Source organism: Microcaecilia unicolor, chromosome 3, assembly GCF_901765095.1.
Source record: "Microcaecilia unicolor chromosome 3, aMicUni1.1, whole genome shotgun sequence".
Taxonomy (NCBI): Eukaryota; Metazoa; Chordata; class Amphibia; order Gymnophiona; family Siphonopidae; genus Microcaecilia; species Microcaecilia unicolor.
Window position 1 is genome coordinate 416,727,640 of NC_044033.1, and position 19,779 is coordinate 416,747,418.

Consider the following 19,779-nt stretch of genomic DNA (forward strand, 5'->3'; position numbering starts at 1 on the left):
TCCTCTGTAACTTCTTCATATATTGCCGGATTGATAATCATCATAATTTAGGCTATTACAGAGTTTCAGGCTTATATACATTGTGCAAGAAGGAGTGGCAACAACATTTTGGGTACTATTTCAATATCTTATACATTTTTCAGGTTTAAACTAGCTGAGGCGAAATAAAAATGACTTGTCAGTGCTGTGTAGTCACTAAAACCAAGTTCACCAGGTTTTTTCAGACAGAAATAGCACAGCTTCTATGTTTTGATATACTAGTGAAAATATATTCCAGATTCTATCTTTATTTCCAGAAAATAAAAACACAAACCCCCCCCCCCCCCAAAAAAAAAAAAAACCACACACAAAAACAAAACAAAAGCGAAAAATAAATGAAGCAACAGTTGTAATATTAAAATACTATATACATCTCAAAAGCCTGTTCTTAATCACGATCAAAAGATGTTATTGTAATCAGAAAGAAAGCTAGAAGGCAGGTTCCTGTACAGTATACCTTTCCTGCTCCCTAATATGGGCCTTGTGGGTTACTTAGATCCTTCATTAAAAGAATATCATTCACCTCACTCACTCCGGGGAATAAGGAAAGTATACAGGAAATTCAAAAACATTGCAGGACACTACACATATGTGATAGAAACACCCTTCTCTTATAGCTTTTCATCCAGTTCAGGGAATACATGTAGCCCTCTAAAGCTGCAGGGGAAAAACTCCAACCTTTGGACTTCTTGCAATTTGCTCTGAACTTCTAAACAGAATAGCTCAGCTAGTTTCCGGGAGCATATAAATTAAGGTCCAAGTGAGGGCGTTTAGTCTGTTTGTGAAGCATAAGAGAATAAAGAGCCAGGGGAAAGGAGCGACGGTGAGCCTCCACAGCTCATCATGGGCACCGCCAAATTATGGCTACTGGTGCTGCTTGCTAGCGGCTACACCATTGCCCGTAAGTAAAGGATTTTTTTTCTCTTATGCTGAGTTGGAAGACTTTATGGCAGAATTAGAGAATCTCTTAATTTTTCAACATAGAAATCAGTGGGTAGAAACACGAGGAAGCTTGTACAGCTGAATTTCTGTTATACATGATGATCAGCTTTAGTCAAGGAGGCTCTTGGACTCCTCCACAGATTTTCCTGGCTCGTCTTCTTTAGTATCAGCAGTTTTAAGCTCTATAAGGTGGTGTAATTAAACAGATTTCCCTTGTATTTCATGTATTTTAGTGCTACATCAGCGCAATAGAAATTTTGAGTATTTTTTGAATCTGAAGTTATTTTTTTTTTTTAACAAATGTGTGATATTAAGTTACATCATACATTATGAAATGCTATTACCATAAGACCCTATCTAATAAACTTCCTCCCCACAGACACAAAATGGGAGAAAACCTTTAGGTAACAGATCTTAAGAGATACACATTATAATTGTTTCATTTGGACAAATCTGGCTTTTCATAAGGCAGAAGTCATTATTCTTTTTGTCTAAAAGTAGTTCTGTATATTTTGATATAATGTATGCTACTTCTATCATCTATTTAAAGAATAACTTAGCTATACAGACATTTTGTCAGGTTGCTTCTAGCAAAGGTAGTTTTGGCTGGTGTAAGGGGAAAGGGAATGGGACTTGATATACTGCCTTTCTGTGGTTTTTGCAACTACATTCAAAGCAGTTTTACAGGTGCTTATTGTACCTGGGACAATAGTCAGTGACCTGCCCAGAGTCACAAGAAGCCATAGTGGGAATTGAACCCAATTACACCAGGATCAAAGTCCACTGCACTAACCGCTAGGCTACTCCTCCACTCCAAGTGAAGAGCAGCTTTCCTGTAAAACCACTTTTGTATGGATTCCCAAAGAATTTGTTGGAAACCAGTGTTAAACTTATGGTTCCATTGTTGTTAAAAAAAAATAAAAAATATAAAATATCTTGAATTAAAAAATATATTTTTTTTATTTGGGTGTATGTCGCAGTTTCTTTATAAAGGCCACAGTGCAAAGATAAGATGTAACATATATCTCTATGAAAGCTTATATTCTCTCGCTTTCTTTACAGAGGATGATCACTCAGAAACCCAAGTCCAAGCTGTTTCAAGTAAGGATTTTTCTTTAGTGTTGCGTATTTAAATTAGTAGACAGTAACAGTATTGAATGAGTCTGTTAACAGTATTTAATCTTTCCTATGTTTGGTAACTGTATAAGGTAAATAGTAAACCATGCATTTTATCAATTAATAATCCTGTTTGAGGTAACCACTTCTTGGTCGTTTATAGCATGAATTGATGGTTTGCAATGTATTTGCCACACCAGGAATCGCTAGTGAGGTTTAGTAAAAGAGATCAGAGCTATATGATGATACAGATAAACCTCAGAACATTGTGGCTACTCATTTGTCTGAGGTGTTCTGGTATTGTAGCTTAAGAGATTTTTCTTTGGGAATAGGTCATTAATTAACTTTTTCTGGCTCAGGTTATTTATAATTCAGATATATAGTAGTGCTTTGTGGGTTTTTTTTTTGTCATAGATACCATCATACATTTAACTTACTCTGATGCCCAATGACCTTGTTTTATCTTTAGTGATTAAAGATCAGAGAAAGTAAATTATTTTCTGGTGTTTTATCCTGCTTCTATACTTCATATTCTTCATCTGTAACACAGCTGCTATCTTCCTCAGGCAGTATTATTCAGTTTCTCTGGGAGTGAAATTGTCCCATGATCAGAAACAGTACTGGAGATTAACACTTTGCCTCTCACTTAGAAATACAGCGAAGTAAGGGGGCCCTTTTACTAAGCTGCGTTAGGTGCTAACGTGTTGCCGATGCAGCACAAAAAAATTGGACTAATGCGGTCGTGCTCAGGCATCCTGCGGTAGCTTGGGAAGTCTGCATGCACTACCGCGTGCTAAAAATGTTTCCTTATTATTTTTTTGAAGGCTTATTTTACCACAGCTTAGTACAAGGACCCTTAAGAAACTGGCTCTCACATTGCCCAAATTAACATCAAGCATTTTCAAGCTAACATGCTTCGTCAGAGCAATTCATTGTGTTATATCTCAGCCTGTAGATATTTGACATAATTGTTAATGTAATATCAGATTGTGCATCAATTACAGATCACCCTGGGGAGGGGGTTCTGTTTACGAAGGCAGTGCTAGCGGCTGTCATGCCATAACGCTAGTGTTGGACCACAGCTCATTCAAAGTGATGGGCCGTGTCGGCACTAGCGCATGGACAGCCGCTAGCGCTGCTTAGTAAACCGGAGAGCTAGATATTTTACAGCCCTCCATGGCAAACGTTTTCCCATAGACAATAGAAGGAAAAAAACTTTATAGGACTTGCATGTCTGTCTAAAAAAGGTTTACATAAACTGTTGCACATATATTGATTGCAATTGCAATCATGCAGCTACCCTCTGCCAACCCTATCAGCAATGGATAATATTCAATTAAAAGTAATCTCGGCAACATCAGGAAATGTGGACTGTGTGCTTAACCTTGTAATGAACATTGCAGTCCACCTAAGGTTGTTACATGCTGTTCCTTGATCAGGGAATGACAGTGGTAGTGCAGGTCAAAGTATGTTAGTGAGTTGGTTATTTTGTACAAGGGGACATTTGCTTTTCATAATCTGATGCTGCAGTGCCCTCGTGAGTTGGATGAGTTTAATAAAGCCAACTTGAAAAAAAAATCCAGAAATGCCTGGTTTTGCAGAGGGCTCTTTCTTAACATGCTATAGTTTCATAATTTATCTTTGTTTTTAACTCCATGTTGAAACAATTATCCCTTTAGTGCCGCTGGCCTGATTAAAAAACAATTTCCAAGGCATCTCAACCGATGAAACTGCAGAGATGCCAAGTTACCCCAGTTCCAGGCTAGAGATTTTGAGATGGTCCTGGATTTCTATCCACCCATCCTGGTGCATTATCGGACTTGCAGCACTGATTTCAATGGGCAGGATCAGGCATTAAAAATACCACACTGCTTTGGGATGTAAATTCAAGACCCAAGACTGTCCCCAATCTTCAGTCTGGAATTGGGTTAACTTGGCATCTCTGCTACGGTTGATATGGGCACTAAATTAATCTGCGAGACTGAAGTCATTTCCAACATACCCTAACGTAGGAGTGAGGTTATTTCCTTCATGATTTGTACTAAATTAATCCACTCGGAGACATTATCCTGTATAACTAGCATATTAGCTTGAAAGTAGTGCTTCTTGGAAGTTCTGCTTCTTTAATAGTGTCTTTGCATGAATTCAGAGCTCATAAACAATTTTGTTGTTAACTCTGTAGAAGATTCAACTAGATTTAAGCACTTGAAGAAATATGTGTACGTCTATGAAGCAGAAACCTCTAATGGAGTGGCTGGTACAGCAGACTCACAGAGTGGATCAAAAATCACCTGCAAGGTAACAAGGAAAAAAACACCTTGAAAAATTTATCTGTAGATGCAATATGCACAGCTATAACCAGTGCATTTTTTTCTAGGGAAAAAAAGTGCTGGTACTCAAATGCCAGGCCACCCTTCAGGGGGTGGGGTCAGGGTGATCACTGAGGGACCCACCCATCCCACAATAGCCTGGCCCCCTGCAACCAGTCACAGTATCAATGACAAGGCAGAACTGGTGTGTAGAGCCTGAGCTCTTTTATTAAAACTTGGGGTCCATGGGTCAATTTTAGCAGACAATGGAAAAGGTGCCGGTACTCGGTACCCCCTCAAAAAAAGCCCTGGCTATAACTACAGCCAAAAAATACTGTTTCCCTATAAGCTGAACTGGAAGTTCTCCATCTGCATGTTTCCAGTGGGGTGGTGCTGTTTCAATTGCTAGAGACAGGCAGGCTCCCTGGAGTCCTGCAGAGCTAGCCAGTTCCTGAGTATTAGAAACGTGAAAGTGAAACAGGTCCGCTACTGGCAGGATTGTAGTTGGAGGACTTCTGCTCAGCTTAGAGGAAACAGTGGCAAAAGTTCCTTTTCACTCCCAGTTTCTATACAGATATCTGATGTTGAGTTAGTTCTACAGCTTTATGAGACAGTTTTAAATAGCAATCCTGTAGAAAGATAACAAATGCGATGAAGCCTTTAGGAATTGAATGGGCTTCGCCACATTTGCCACGGCATGAATCACTAACATGGCTTTGTAAAAGGAACCCTAAGATACTAGTAGAATCACTTATAGTCACACATGTAAACACAGACAGACTCTTGTCAACCACAGAGGGGTCCTTTTAGTAAGCTGCAGTAAAAGTGGCTTGCGATAGTGTAGGCGCAGGTTTTGGGCGCATGCAGAAATATTTTTCAGCGCATGAACTAAAAATGCCTTTTAAAATTTTTGACGAAAATGGACGTGTGGCAAAATCAAAATTGCCGTGCGTCCATGTACGGCGTCCTCCTAGTTGAGAGACAACATTTATTCTGCAGCCGGTTGGAGTTTCATCAAGACAGAACTGTAAAAGAATGTTGTTTACATAAAAGTCAGTGCCTCTGAGGACACGGTTAGTGAAACACAAATTTGTCTAGGGTCTTGACGAATTCAAAAAGGAGAACAGTTCTGTGAAAGCTACAGCATGAGTAAGGAAGAAGGCTGGATAACTGAGCTACATGGGCGGTATTTACTGTGGCGGATTGGTGTTTTGAATTTTCATGAGAGAAAGTGGGACTAAAGACCCGGATTAAGGACATGCTCACAAGAGCTGCAATGGTTGATTTTGAACTTGCCAGATACGTAGAAATTTGATAACCAGCGATGTGATGGACTGCAAAATATCACATTAAGCTAAGATTGTAGTTGCCTACTGAATGTTAATCTGGTGAAAATATCTTGAAGAGAATTTTAAAAAGGATATAAGCACAAGGTTCAGTTGAAGAGAGCCCATAAGATTGGCAGTACTGATTATGAATGTTTCAGACAAACAAGGACGTGTGAACAACAGCTAGCTGGACCATATATATGACATTAAGCTAAGATGAAGGTCACAACTGCTTGTTAAATGAGTGCATTGTTTAGTGACTAGAGGGATCCATATCATCATATTAACATAAATTTTAGATTGAATTGTGCAGACATTGCAATAACATGTAACGGGTATTAGTCCCTGTGAGAATTTGAATGGTATGAATGATGTGTATGAGATAGTGAGGAAAGACAGATATTTTAATAGTGATGTATTTTAAAAAATTACATTCAATTTAAGAGTTTATAATAAAAACATTCTATTTAAGCATTTATAATAAAAATGTTTTGTAAGATGAGGAGAAATAAATAGTAGTTAATATGAGGTGAGGTATATATTTGTTGTAACTAGATACAATAATAAGCTAAGTAGCTGTGGTTTATTTTTTGATTCAGTTTTAGAATGTTTATATATTTTAAAGCGCATGAATTGTACATCTAAGGAGGAGGTTGGCAGAAAGACCAGTGATTATATAGAAGTGACTATATTAAAGTGATCTTATTGATCAAGAAATTGTCATGGGTCTGAGGTCTTCTTCCCCTCCGTAATTAAAATATTTATCTCACAATTTACAACCATTACCCGCTATTCCTGCAGGTTGTTGCCTTTTACAATTGAGCGGAGTTGTTCCCAAAGGTTTGTGTTACCTTGTAACTAGATTGGAAATAAGTTACTCAAATACGGTGAGATGCATATTCATTGGGGAAATCCTGGAAACCCGATTGGGTTGTGGCCCTCAAGGACTGGCATTGAGCACCTCTGGTCTACAATATTCTGTGTTACAACAAGTTATACAGTCCACAAAATGTGAAGCAATGTTGTACAAAGCAAATACATTCTGCTTCAACAAAGCCATAATTCTGTTTTCAGGTTGAACTGGAGGTTCCACAGCTGTGTAGTTTCATCCTTCGGATAAGCCAGTGCACCCTGCGAGAGGTGTATGGGGTCAACTCCGAGGGACAATCAATACTAAAGAGGTCAAAGAATTCAGATGAGTTCTCAAGTGCCATGTCTAAGTAAGTGAAAAATAGAAAGTAATATTAACATGTATTGTTTTGTGTTTCAGTATTTGCAAGTAGGTCTGCAAACTGGATTATAGTCATAGAAGCCCTAATGTTATTTATTTTTTGTTGCATTTGTACCCACGTGCTTTTCCACTCATGGCAGGCTCAATGCGGCTTACATGGGCAATGGAGGGTTAAGTGACTTGCCCAGAGTCACAAGGAGCTGCCTGTGCCTGAAGTGGGAATCAAACTCAGTTCCTCAGGACCAAAGTCCACCACCCTAACCACTAAGCCACTCCTCCACTCCAAATCATCATTATATGACCATAAGTGGCTTAAGAACGTAAGCATGCTGAGTCAGATAGAGGGCCCATCAATCTGACTCCAAAAATGGCCAGTCTAGGTCACAATTACCTGGCAGGTCCCAAAAACAACATCCATTTCTCCGTTTAATTTGACTCCTCCTAATATACCTAGCTAACAATTTTTCATGGACTTTTTGCCCAGAAACTTGGCTAGTTCTCTTTTAAAACCTGCTATTGTGGTCCCTTTGACCACACATGAACCTCAACATGTATATGCTGGGAAAGAGGGGATATGATGGAGACATTTAAATACCTCAGTGGTGTTAATGTACAGGAGATGAGCCTTTTTCAAATGAAGGAAACCTCTGGATTGAGAGGGCATAAAATGAAGTTAAGAGGAAATAGACTTAGGATGAACCTGAGGAAATATTCTTTCACGGAAAGAGTGGTGGATACATGGAATGGCCTCCAGTGGAGGTTGTGGAGACAAAGACTGTGTCAGAGTGTAAGAAGGTGTGAGACAGACACATGTATCTCTTATGAAAAGGAGTTAGTGGTTACAGAGGATGGGCAGACTGGATGGGCCATACGGCCCTTATCTGCCGTCATTTTTCTATCCTCTATTTAAGTTGTATCCTATATATATTTGGCTGGATACCTGTGAAAAGGTTCAGATTACATACTGCATGAGTCTGAAAAAACTTTCATTAATAAAGCCATTTTTTGAGTCATTTTTCTATGGCCAGCAGAGACAGTGGGTATGCATGCTGCTGTGCTGGCTGTGATGCTGAGGTAGACTTAGAAGGTTGCTAGGCCATGAGTGTGATGCAAATGCCAGGTCTACGGACAGAGGGAGGGAGAGAAATGCAGGATAAAGGAAGGGAGGAAAGGTTTGGAAGGCGCACCCAAAATGATAGGTCTGGCTACCACCACTGGTTAAAACCAGCTAGTACGGTCAAAAACCCATGCTAGCTGCTTAATGCCAGTAGGGGTGGTTTGTAGACATTGACAGGGTGGACAGAGAAGTGACCAGATGTGACAGTTAGTGCACAGCTGTGCTTAACACCAGCTAAAGAAGTATGTAATGTGCTGTATGTGCAATAAGTGTTTGTCTGTGTGCTAGATGCAGAGCAAATAATGGGAATGCCCCCTGCATTTATTACAGAGGTTTTGCACTTGCAGCTCTAGTTTTTTTCACCTAAGTTAAAGGGACCCAACATTACATCTCTTTTGAAGATTCTTTTAGAGATATATAAATACACATGAGTGAAGTAAATTTTTAAAAACTTTATAAAAAGCCCATATATTATAAAACTACCATTGTAGAGTTTGTTAACGAGATCGGACTGGCACATTCCTTTAAAGCGGTTTGGACGGAGTTGTGGAAGAATATAAATAGAACCAAAGAAGTATAGTAGAGGTATAGAATCTACATCAGGAGCCCTGAATTGACACTCAGAAATCTGAACATATGTAGATTGGAGGATGGGCAAGATTAGGGAATATGCAAATACCTAAGAGGTGTCCGTAATGCACAGATGTGTTGCAAGTGAAATAATATTCTAAAACAAAGGATCATAGCCCAATATCAGGATCTTGGGGAAATAGACCAAAGAAAATATCAAAAAATATGTTTTCCTGGAAATGGTGGGTGGCTGCTGTTAAAGTAGTAGATGAGTTTAAGAGGGTATAGAAAATGCACAAATAATCCTTAGCTGCTGAAATGAGAGCAGAATGGAAGGAAGTTATTTTGAAAGGTAACACATATATGCAAAGGTTGACTGACAGGCTGTGGTAGTAGAATTGACTAGCAACCAGGTGTGTCTGGTAGGCTACACAAGGGACCTGGGTGGCTTCCTAGTAATGCAAATTGTATTGGGATGTGAGAATCAGACTAACAGGTTTGTCTGGCTGGCAGGCTACAAGGTCTATAATTTACCCTTTTGTGCCCATAATATTTTCATGCCCATAAATGTTTAATTTATTTCAGCAACAAGGGACATGAAAGGGTTAACTAGAAATCCTAGTGAAAATGTATTGCCGGAGGCTACAAGAGGACCTAAGACGATGATGCTGTTAGCTATTTTGATTAATATAGAGTCCTGTGTTTAGGTATAGGAAAGGTGGGGGCGTAGGATGGAACATAGTAGGGAATTTGTGTGCTCTTCTAACTAAGATGGTGGAATACAAAGGATAAGGGCAAAAAAGATTGTCTTAGAAAAGGAGAAATATTACAGGTGGTCACACTCTCTGGCTAGTAGCTGGGTCCTTATCAATGGGGACAGAATCAGAGTCTGGACCTCTCAAAGGACTGTGGTGCCCTGAGCCAACTTTTGCTTTGGCACCTCCCCTTCATCTGCAATCTGGAATATCCCCCCCATCTGTGATCCGGTATCTCCCCCTTTCTCTTAAGTCCCCACTCCTGCTGGACCAGTTGAGGCATTGGCTCAGGATGCTGGTTGATAAAAGGTGACAAATGTTGGCATTCTTACCACTGGCACCCTGAACCAGGGCCTCACCTGGTCTGTAGGATGAGCTGGCCCTGGGCAGAGTAGCTGGGCAGATTGGATGAGCTGGATGGCCTTTTTCTACTGTCATTTACTATGTGACAATGACAAGTAACCCAAAATAAAGAAACAGAAATCTATAACTTACCAGACAAGTATTTGAAGATCTCTTGGTTCGTTTAGTTTAATATTTTATCTAATGTCCTGTTTTCTGTTTGTTTGTTTTTTTTGTGGTAGGTATGAACTGAAATTTAGCATTCCTGATGGAAACATCGTCCTATTTGTATCCAGAAAAGGATGAACCTATGAATATTTTGAACATCAAGAGAGGTATTATTTCAGCCCTTGTCGTTCCAGTGGATACTGAAAATACCGAAGAAGCTGGTTCTATGGTAATTTTAAAACACACTGAGTTGATTATTTTCTGCCTTGTGACTAATCCACTCAAATAAAAAGTCTCAGTGATTTTAATGTTTTTTTCTTTATACTAAAAAACAAAAGAGATAAATTGGAAGGCGCTATCAATATCTCACTGCAATATATTGCATTGTACACATTATGAGAGGCTTGTTCCATCCTTCAAAAGTAACTAGGAATGTATATTTGTTAGTGTGCCTTAAAAGATTTATGGGATCTTTTACTTAGGCACACTAGCGTTTTTAGCGCTCGCTAAAAATAAGTGCACACTAAATGCTACAGAAGCCAATGTATTCCTATGGGTGTCTCTAGCGTTTAGCATGTGCCTATTTTTAGAGTGCACTAAAAATGCTAGCACGCCTTAGTAAAAGACCTCCTTAGTACTTATTCTGTAGAAGAGTTGGAATTTAACAAAAATTGAAGCTTTAGATAAATTTATGAACTAAAAAAAGACCTCAGCTGTGCTACTCAGTGGAACATATCTCATGCCATCAAGACTTATGCCCTCACATCGTCACATAATACTATTTCCATATAAATACTGTTCTTGTGAAATTTTACTCATTCTCCAATGAAGAGCTATTTAAATGTTATATCCACATCTTTGTTGGCTTAGGGGTCAATTGTCCAACATGGCTCATGTTTTGCAACTGCTTTTTCCAAGGACAAACCCCCTTACACTTAGCTAGACAGCTCTTGCCGACGGAGATCATTCAGCAAAGAATTGGTATGCATTAAATTGATCTAACATACACTAATCCATTTAGTACAGTTTAATTTCTTTGTTAGTGCACATTAAATCCCCTATTAAATCCCCTGAGTGTGTTCCATGGTAGTACCTTTAAGTGAGTGGTAAACAGACGTTAGTGCTTACCGCTCCTTAATAAAAGGGTTCCTTTCTGTGTTGAGAAAACACAATAAATGAATGATTGAGGAAAAAGATAAAATTTAAAAAAAAAACCAACAACAACAACAGATTGCTGTGCTAGCTATTTAACCAAGGAATTATCATGTGTTAACAGTTAACAGAGTGTGCCTGATAATTCCCATGTTAAACAACTAAAGCAAAAAAATCCCAGTATAGAATGAGTGAGGAATGGCCTAGAGTCTATCTATCATGCCTAAAATATTGGTGTTGAAAAAAATATACAGTACGCCTAGGAGTATTCTATAAAGTATACATAAATTTAGGGGCACTTTATAGAATGCACCTACATTTCCATCTGATTTACAGAATACAACGAGAGTCCATCCATGCGACTAAATTTAGTCATGGGCAATTATGCCAAGTAAAAGGTGAAACTGCTGATGTCTAAATTATGCGTGGACCATGTGCATTCTATAACAACATGCATAGATTTTAGAAATACCCATGGTATGCCCATTCCATGCCTGTGACCATGCCCCTTTTTCAACTATGAGACTTAGAATTTATGCGCATCATTCACAGAATACACTTAGACAGTTGTGCATGTAAATTCTAATTAATGACAATTAGTTTCAATAATTGCTTGTTGGCAATTATCGGTGCTGATTGGCTTGTTAACTAAGTTGTGCATGTAAATCCAGAATATGACCGGATTTGCGCATGCAACTTAAGTCACCTATATAGAATCCGAGAGATAATGGGCATCTTATCATTTAGTGAATGCTAATCTTTAGCAAATGCTAAATCCATTAGCACACCTTAGTAAATGGATGTCCATGTCAGAAAATGGAAAGCAGTTAACACTTCAACAGGTTTAGCTGACTGTATCATGCAATTAACACATCATAGTAAATGTATCTTTGTGTTAACTGCACAGTAGCCATCCCAAATATGCTAGGAATGCCTCCAGCATTTATTTCAGATGTGATATCCTTACTCCATGTTAAATTTGACTATTATGTGTAACTGCAAAACCCTAGAGCAGCTTAGTAAGTAGGGATTCATCTATTTATTGGTGGTATTCAATGAATTTTACTGTTTCTTTCTTTTTTTTCTCTCTTTAAGGATACTGTCTATGGAAAATGTTCCAGTGAAGTTGTATTCAAGAACAAAAAAGGAAATACAGCCACACAGGTCACAATAGATAGAAACCTGCAAACATGCAATCAGTTTTCACCCATCAGAGACTATGTTAGCCCTGTAGCTCTCATCAAAGGATTGGTAAATATGCCCAGATTTTTTGTAACATTTCTAGTTGCCAACCTAACATTTTTTTTAAATCTAAAGCTTTGTCTTTGAAATTGCTAGTCTGTGATACCACCGAGGAGTCTTCTAGTTTCTATTGAGCTAAAGCTAATTTTAAGCTCTGTTCTAAGGGCCAGTCTGTGACAACCCTTTAGTTAAAGAACAGTGCATGCTACAGATTCAGCTGTTTTTAAAGTGATATTGGAACAGTTTTGAGTAGGTTACTCAAACCAAAAAAGGAAGAAACAATCCTATTTTGAAAATCACAGAAGGAACATACAGAGTAGGGATGGACAAATGGCCTTCCGGTAAAAAACAAAGCAAGTATCCAGAGGTGAAGTAAGAACAAAGCACCAACTGCAAAAAGATTCGACACTGAGCAGAGTTTTGGCATAGGACAACCTGTTTTAGGAGTTATATAATCTTGTTAATCCTTCCTCTATTTGGTTAGCGTTAAAACTTCTCATAAGGGAATGGCAAATACTGCCACAACGAAAAAGTGTATGCGTGTACACCCTTAAGGCAAAATGTTATTCCAGGAACCTTCGGATAGTCACTCAAATTTGCATTGGCGTCTGTTTTACTTAGAGACCTTGAAGATGTAAGCTCATACACTCTTTTATTTGTGGCAGTATTTATCGTTCCATATGAGAGGTTTTAGCAACCTAACGTATAGAGGAAAGATTAACAGATTATCCTGGGGACTATATAGCACACCTACAGATCTGTGCTGAAATCCAAGCAGATTCGATAACAATGAGCATAATTTAACAAGCTATTTGAGCACTGAAACAGCACCTTACAAGCAATAATGAGCACTAATGGGCACTGGATTATAATTTATGTGTCACAGCTCGCTAAGTGTATTCTGTAACAAGTGGTGCCAAAATTCTACAACGTGCAGGCAAAAAGGGTTGAGGCGTATGGGGTGGAGAAAATGGGCATTTTGTGGGCATTCTTAAATTTAGTTGCATAGTTCTAGAATATGGCTCAGTGTGCGTAAATCTACATGCCAGGATTTATGCCACATTTCATTGGTGTAAATGGATGCATGTAGTTTTAGGGGTCCTTTTACTAAGGTGCAACCGTAAAATGGCCTGCGCTGGTGTAGATATGTGTACTGAGCATGTGGGTCCATTTTTCAGTGCGCCTGCAAAAAAGGCCTTTTTGGGGCTGAAAAGGAACGTGTGGCAAAATAAAAATCGACGCATGTCGCGTCTGTTTTGGGCCTGAGACTTTCCTGCCACCATTGACCTAGCAGTAAAGTCTCATGCATTAACGGGTGTAATGGTCTACGCTGTACAATGCCGATTACTGCCTGGTTAACGCTGCACACCAGAAAACTTCCAGGTCGCTTAGTGGACCCGTGTAAAACATGAAATTATTGCCCAGGCCACATGGTAGCTTAGTAAAAAGGCCCTTAGGCACTAAAATAGCAACTAAGCATATTCTATAATCAGCGCCTAAATTCTAGTGCCGATTGTAGAATACGCTTAGTCGGCACTGATTTCAGTTCCAATTTTTTAGGCGCCATATATAGAATCTTCCCTCAAATGATTCCCTAAGTAGGTGATCCTACGCCGAAACATGGCTCCATGTCTAGTCTTTTTACAGTTGGTTCATCAGTAAATATTTTGATTGCTGCTTCACTTCTGGATACTTGCTCTGTTATTTACTGGAAGGCTATTTGTCCATTCTTATTCTGTGTGCTCCTTCAACAAGTTTGAGCAGCCAATGTAGTTGCACACTACACACATTTATCAAATGAACTATGAAAAGTAGCCATGTTTGTATTTTGCACCTGGAATTTGTGCAGAAGACAGAAGGGAATAGAAATAGCTTGCATACTTTTAAAAATTCCATTGTCTTTATGGTTTTTTCCTCTTCAACTGTAGCAATCCAAACCGAGCAATACTGGAATAACATTCCCAACCTTCTCTCACTGGGGAGCCCATCTTTTTAACCCAGCTGTAGCAGCAAGTTCAAATTAAGAGCGCCCAAATAAAGGACTCCGTTTACAAAGTGGAGCTACCAATTGTCGGTGCATTAAATGTGAAGAAGCCCAGTTCAATTCCCATGGGCTTCTTCACATTCAGCACATGCTAATCAGGTAGTGCCCGCTTTGTAAAAAAGAGCCCCAAATATTGGACAGGCACACAGGGTCTTTTTACTAAGGTGCACTGAAAAATGGCCTGCGGTAGTCTAGGCACGGGTTTTGGGTGCATGCAAAATCATTTTTCAACACACCTGTAAAAAGGCCTTTTAAAAATGTTTGCCGAACATGAACGTGCAGCATTTTGGGTCTGAGACCTTACCACCAGTCACTGACTTAGTTGTAAAGACTCATGTGGTAACTGGGTGGTAATGACCTACGCTCATCAAATACTACTTGGTGCGCGTAGCTGACGCATGCCCAGAAAATAAAAAAATATTTTTCAGACTTGCATAGCAAGACACGATGCCAAAAAGGGCCAACTCGTAGCCAGGTGGTAACTCAGAATTGAGTGCACGTTGGAGTGGTGTGTAGGCACTTACACGGCTTAGTAGAAAGGTCCCAAAGAGCAGTGGAGATCCACCTTAAAAATACTAGAGTGAATACATGTGTTCCCCTTCTTCAGGGTCTACCACTGAACCCAGCTAAAAATATGTACACTTTGAAATCCACTTTGAGTGGCGGAGTAGCCTAGTGGTTAGTGCAGTGGACTTTGATCCTGGGAAAGTGAGTTCAATTCCCACTGCAGCTCCTTGTGACTCTGGGCAAATCACTTAACCCTCCATTGCCCCTGGTACAAAATAAGTATCTGAATAAATGTAAACCGCTTTGACTGTAGTTGCAAAAGCCTCAGAAAGGCAGTATATCAAGTCCCATTTCCCCTTCCCTTTCCCTCATATGTCATTTTAATAAGATAGGTCAATTTACATGGGCAATTGAGTATTTATCCAGGTAAGTGCCTTTGAAAATTCTACTTAGATGCCAATGCATTCATCATTTGCTTCTATGAAAATGACTTATTCAAAAGAATAGACTAGGTACAGTAGAATTAAAATATACATCAGAATGTGGTGTCATGGCAATGGTAAATCAATGTCCATTCTATATTTATTTATTTAAAAAGCTGTTATAGTCTGCCTACAACTAAGTGGATTAAAAGAGCACATACATAATCCAATTTAAACAAAATTCAACTCGATACACAACCTAATAACTCCAGGTAGTGCATTCCAAAAACTGCGGACCAGCGAGTGAGAACACTGATTTCCAAGTACAAACATATTTTTCAGAATGCAAATCTCCATTTACTAGCAGCATCACATGATCTGACCTCAAGACCCTTAATGGCCGATACACAACAATGGATTCTTTCAACTACCAAGGAACAGAAACTGCATATAATACTCAATGAATTAAGCATGCAATTTTGTTTAATACTCTAAACTGAATAGGTAACCAATGCAAAGAATGGCACTACATGTTGAAAACAAGACGTGTCTTGAAAATACATGTCTTCATTTTACTTGTGATCCACAGAATTCCCCACTGTCCTCACTGATCAGCAGCACCCAATCCTGCAAGTACACCATTGATGCTAAAAGACGTCACGTCTCTGAAGCAGTCTGTACTGAAAAACACTTGTTTCTTCCATTCTCGTACAAGTAGGTTATATAGTGCTGTAACTTACTACAATCTACTTTGAATATGTTTTGTTATATCAAGTGTTTTTAACCCAACTCAACATGTACATGTTCTCTCTTATAACAGAAACCAGTATGGCATAAATGCACAAGTCAAACAGACTCTAAAGCTTGAAGAGTCACCTAAGATCAACAGCAGATACTTTGGTGAAGGTACAATAGAATTAAAATTCTGGAATTGTTTTCATGAGATGCAGTAGGTTAATACATGAGGCTTTCAACTATGGCTGTCAGCATTCAAATCCCCATTTGTGTTTCAAGGGAAAAAGATCTTAGGGGTCCTTTTACTAAGGTGCGCTGAAAATGGGCCGCTCTAGTGTAGGCGCGTGTTTTGGGCGCACACAGATCCATTTTTCAGCGCGCCTGTAAAAAAGGCCTTTTTAAGATTTTTGCTGAAAATGGACATGTGGCAAAATAAAAATTGGCGCGCATCCATTTTAGGTCTGACACCTAACCGCCACCCATTGACTTAGTGGTAAGGTCTCACATGGTAACCATGTGGTAATCATCTATGCATGTAGAATGATGATTACCGTCCAGTTTCTGCCACAAGCAGGAAAATAAAAATTATTTTCCGGTGAGTGTAGCAGACTCGCGTAAAAAATGAAATTGCCAGCTGGGCCACGTGGTAGCTGGGTGGTAACTCCAAATTGACACGCGTAGGATGCACATACACACCTACCTAGATTAGTAAAAGGGCCCCTTAGATTATCACCAGATGTTAGACATGAAAGCATAGTATAAAAATGAAGATTATCATTTGCTCTCAGAATGGGGTTATTTCACTTTTTAAAAATTTGGAGTAAAAGGTCTTAAGGATATTTTGTTCTTTATATAGATGCATCTGCAATGAGGGGCCTCGCTTTGGAAAGTGCTGATAATAAGCTCCCATTAAAGAGTGGAGATACTGTTCTGAAAACCCTCCAGGAAATGCAAAAATTGTCAATATCAGAAGAAAACCAGCATAGGGCTAGTCTGTTTCACCAATTTGTGACTGGACTTCGAGGTTTACACAATGACACCCTGAGTTCTCTCATTCCAAAGCTGATGGAAACATCAAGGTATATAATATATAATATATATATATATATATATTTATATATAGTGTATAACTGACCCCTCCCCCAATTCTATAATCTTGTGTGCCCAATTTCATCAATGTCAACACGAATAAATATAACTGGTCAGTCATCTTTCTATAATAACATATTTTAAAAATAAAGATGGGTATTTATGTGATAGATGTCACCTTTAAATCATGCTCTATAAACGTGAATGCTATTTCTCTCCATTTTTCAGCCCTATTACGTTACAAGCATTGGCGCAATGTGGCACTCCAGAGTGTTTCAGCGCTATCCTTCAAACAATGAGAGCTGGAACCATTTCTCCTTTTGTGGCTAATCTAGTCACCTACTCTATGGGACTTTTGCCTTCACCATGCCCTAAAAGGATACGAGACATTCTCACTATGGCCCAGTATCAGCAAAATCGAGCTACATTTTTTGGCTTGGCTCACGCCATCAATAAGTGAGTAGGCTAATACATTATAGTTTACCTTTATGAATGTAATATTATGAACTACAAATGAAAGAATTCTTGATCTATTGTTTCACCAACTCTCACTTCTCATCATGTAACAAACTTACCCCCTGTTTACTAAATCTTAACTCGAGTTATCTGCAGCAGGGCCCATTTTATTCCTATGGGTCCTGCTGCAGATAACTCGAGCTAAGCTTTAGTAAACAACCCCCTACGTCACTTCAAACACACATTATGTTTTCGTTAAAGAATGTCCAAAAAATCATGAGTTGGGTTAGTCTAAAGTCATTCATTTTCCATTAACTTTAGCAGTTCCAAAGTAGGCTCAATGTCCTCTTCTTCCAATTCCTTGAACAGGGATGGATGTATTTATAACCCAAACTTTTGGGGTCATCGTAGTCTGATCTTGAATTCCAATCTACTCAACTGTGCCAATAAAAACAATTCAAGACGTGGACAAGGTTTTTGATCAAGACTGTGAGATCCATAGACAAAGACAGTCTAAAAAGTAGCCTGAGGCACTTTTAGCATGTGATTTTCCTGTTCAATCAGGCTACCTCAGTGCGTCTGCAAAAATGCTGAAATTCTATTTATGGTATTAATGGCCAGGTGCTAAGTTCCAAACTAGCACCTGGCCATTTACCACATGAGCCATTACTTACTCCTACGGTAAGGGCTCACGTGCTAACCCTGTGGTAATCAGGCAGCATATGGCAATGTGGCTGTGCTGATGATTACTGCCAGGAATGCCCCCCACAGTAAAAAATAGAAAATGATTTTCTACTGCGGGAAACTGCGCGTACCAACTTCAGAATTACTGCTAGGCTCCTGTGCTACCCTGACGGTAGGGCCAATTTGGCACGTACTACCTGAGCAAGTAGCCCTACTGCACCTTTGTAAAATGACCCCTGAGTATCATGATTATGTGGTGCATCTCTGAGACTGGAATTGTTTAAAAATAGAAAAGTTCCTGTATTGGAAGTGCTGAGAGTTAAAACTTTATCCAACCTGTTCTTCATAATAACGATTGCGTGAAGGAAAGCATTCTAAGCAATTTTGTAATGTTCTTTCTCTAATTTTCCTAGAAAAACAGAAGGTAGGATGCATCATATTTCAAAAGAAAATCCAGTCATATTAGTAATTATGATCATGACATATTCTCCTATGTTGAAAATAATTTAGGGGTCCTTTTACTAAGGCGTGTTGAAAAATGTCTTCCAGTAGTGTAGGCATGGGTTTTGGATGTGCGCCGATCCATTTTTTAGCAAGCCTGTAAAAAAGGCCTTTTTTGCCAAAAATGGACGTGTGTCAATTTTGGGTCTGAGACCTTACCGCCAGCCATTGACCTAGTGGTAAAGAATCCAGGTGGTAATGACCTACGCGTGTCAAATGTCACTTGGCACGTGTCCGTTATGTGCGCCTGAAAATAAAAAATATTTTTCAGACGCAAGTATTGGACGCACGACAAAAATGAAATTACCGCAAGAGTCAGGCGGTATCTCCATTTTGGCGTGCGTTGGGTGTGTGTAGACGCTTACATGGCATAGTAAAGGGCCCCTTACAGACTAAGAGGTCCTTTTACAAAACCGTGTTAAGAGCTTAACATGGGGAAAAAAAAAGAGCTTATCAAAAACACATTTAAGTATTTTACAGTAAATTGCCTGTCAGTGTATGTTAATCATGCATTATTTCTTAAAAAAAAACATATTTTTGAAGGGGGTGTGTAATGGGCATGGGGTAAGTGGGAAGCATTATCCAACTAGTGCATTTGCATTAGCTGGCTAACTCAGATTTAACATAGGAACACTTACTGCCTTCCATGTTAACTTTTTACTGGTACCAAGCACTAATGTGAACATTAGCATGTGACTGGAAAAAAAAACCATGTTCAAAAAGCCTGCAATTATGCTGCCCTGAATCTGAGAATTTGAGAAAGTCCCATGTGAAAACATGCTAAGGCTGGATTCTAGCACAGTTTACTAAAAGAATCCCTGAATGTGTACAAGAAAAGTAGACCATTTATTGAGAGTTCTTATTCTGTTTTGTTATTCCTTAGCTTCTACAAGGACAAAGGAACAGTGACTGACGAAGTGAGAGATGTTAGCAATTTTATGGAATCAATAATTGGGAATGATTGCTCTGGAAATCAAGATAAGATTTATTTAACTCTTAAGGTATTTTTTTTTTATTTGTCCTTGGGAGC

At 39.0% G+C, this 19,779-nt stretch overlaps 1 protein-coding gene across 1 annotated transcript in view; it reads left to right on the top strand.

Moving 5' to 3' along the window:
- The first annotated feature begins 836 nt into the window (after positions 1-836).
- The window catches only part of APOB (apolipoprotein B), an 81,627-nt gene continuing 62,684 nt past the window's right edge, over positions 837-19,779 (top strand). Inside the window, 12 exon segments of the mRNA XM_030198810.1 lie at positions 837-940; positions 2,044-2,082; positions 4,280-4,395; positions 6,809-6,954; positions 9,992-10,034; positions 10,036-10,146; positions 12,165-12,320; positions 15,874-15,998; positions 16,105-16,190; positions 16,876-17,098; positions 17,337-17,564; positions 19,633-19,750. Of these exon segments, the coding sequence (XP_030054670.1) occupies positions 883-940; positions 2,044-2,082; positions 4,280-4,395; positions 6,809-6,954; positions 9,992-10,034; positions 10,036-10,146; positions 12,165-12,320; positions 15,874-15,998; positions 16,105-16,190; positions 16,876-17,098; positions 17,337-17,564; positions 19,633-19,750 (1,449 nt within the window). The 5' untranslated portion in view covers positions 837-882.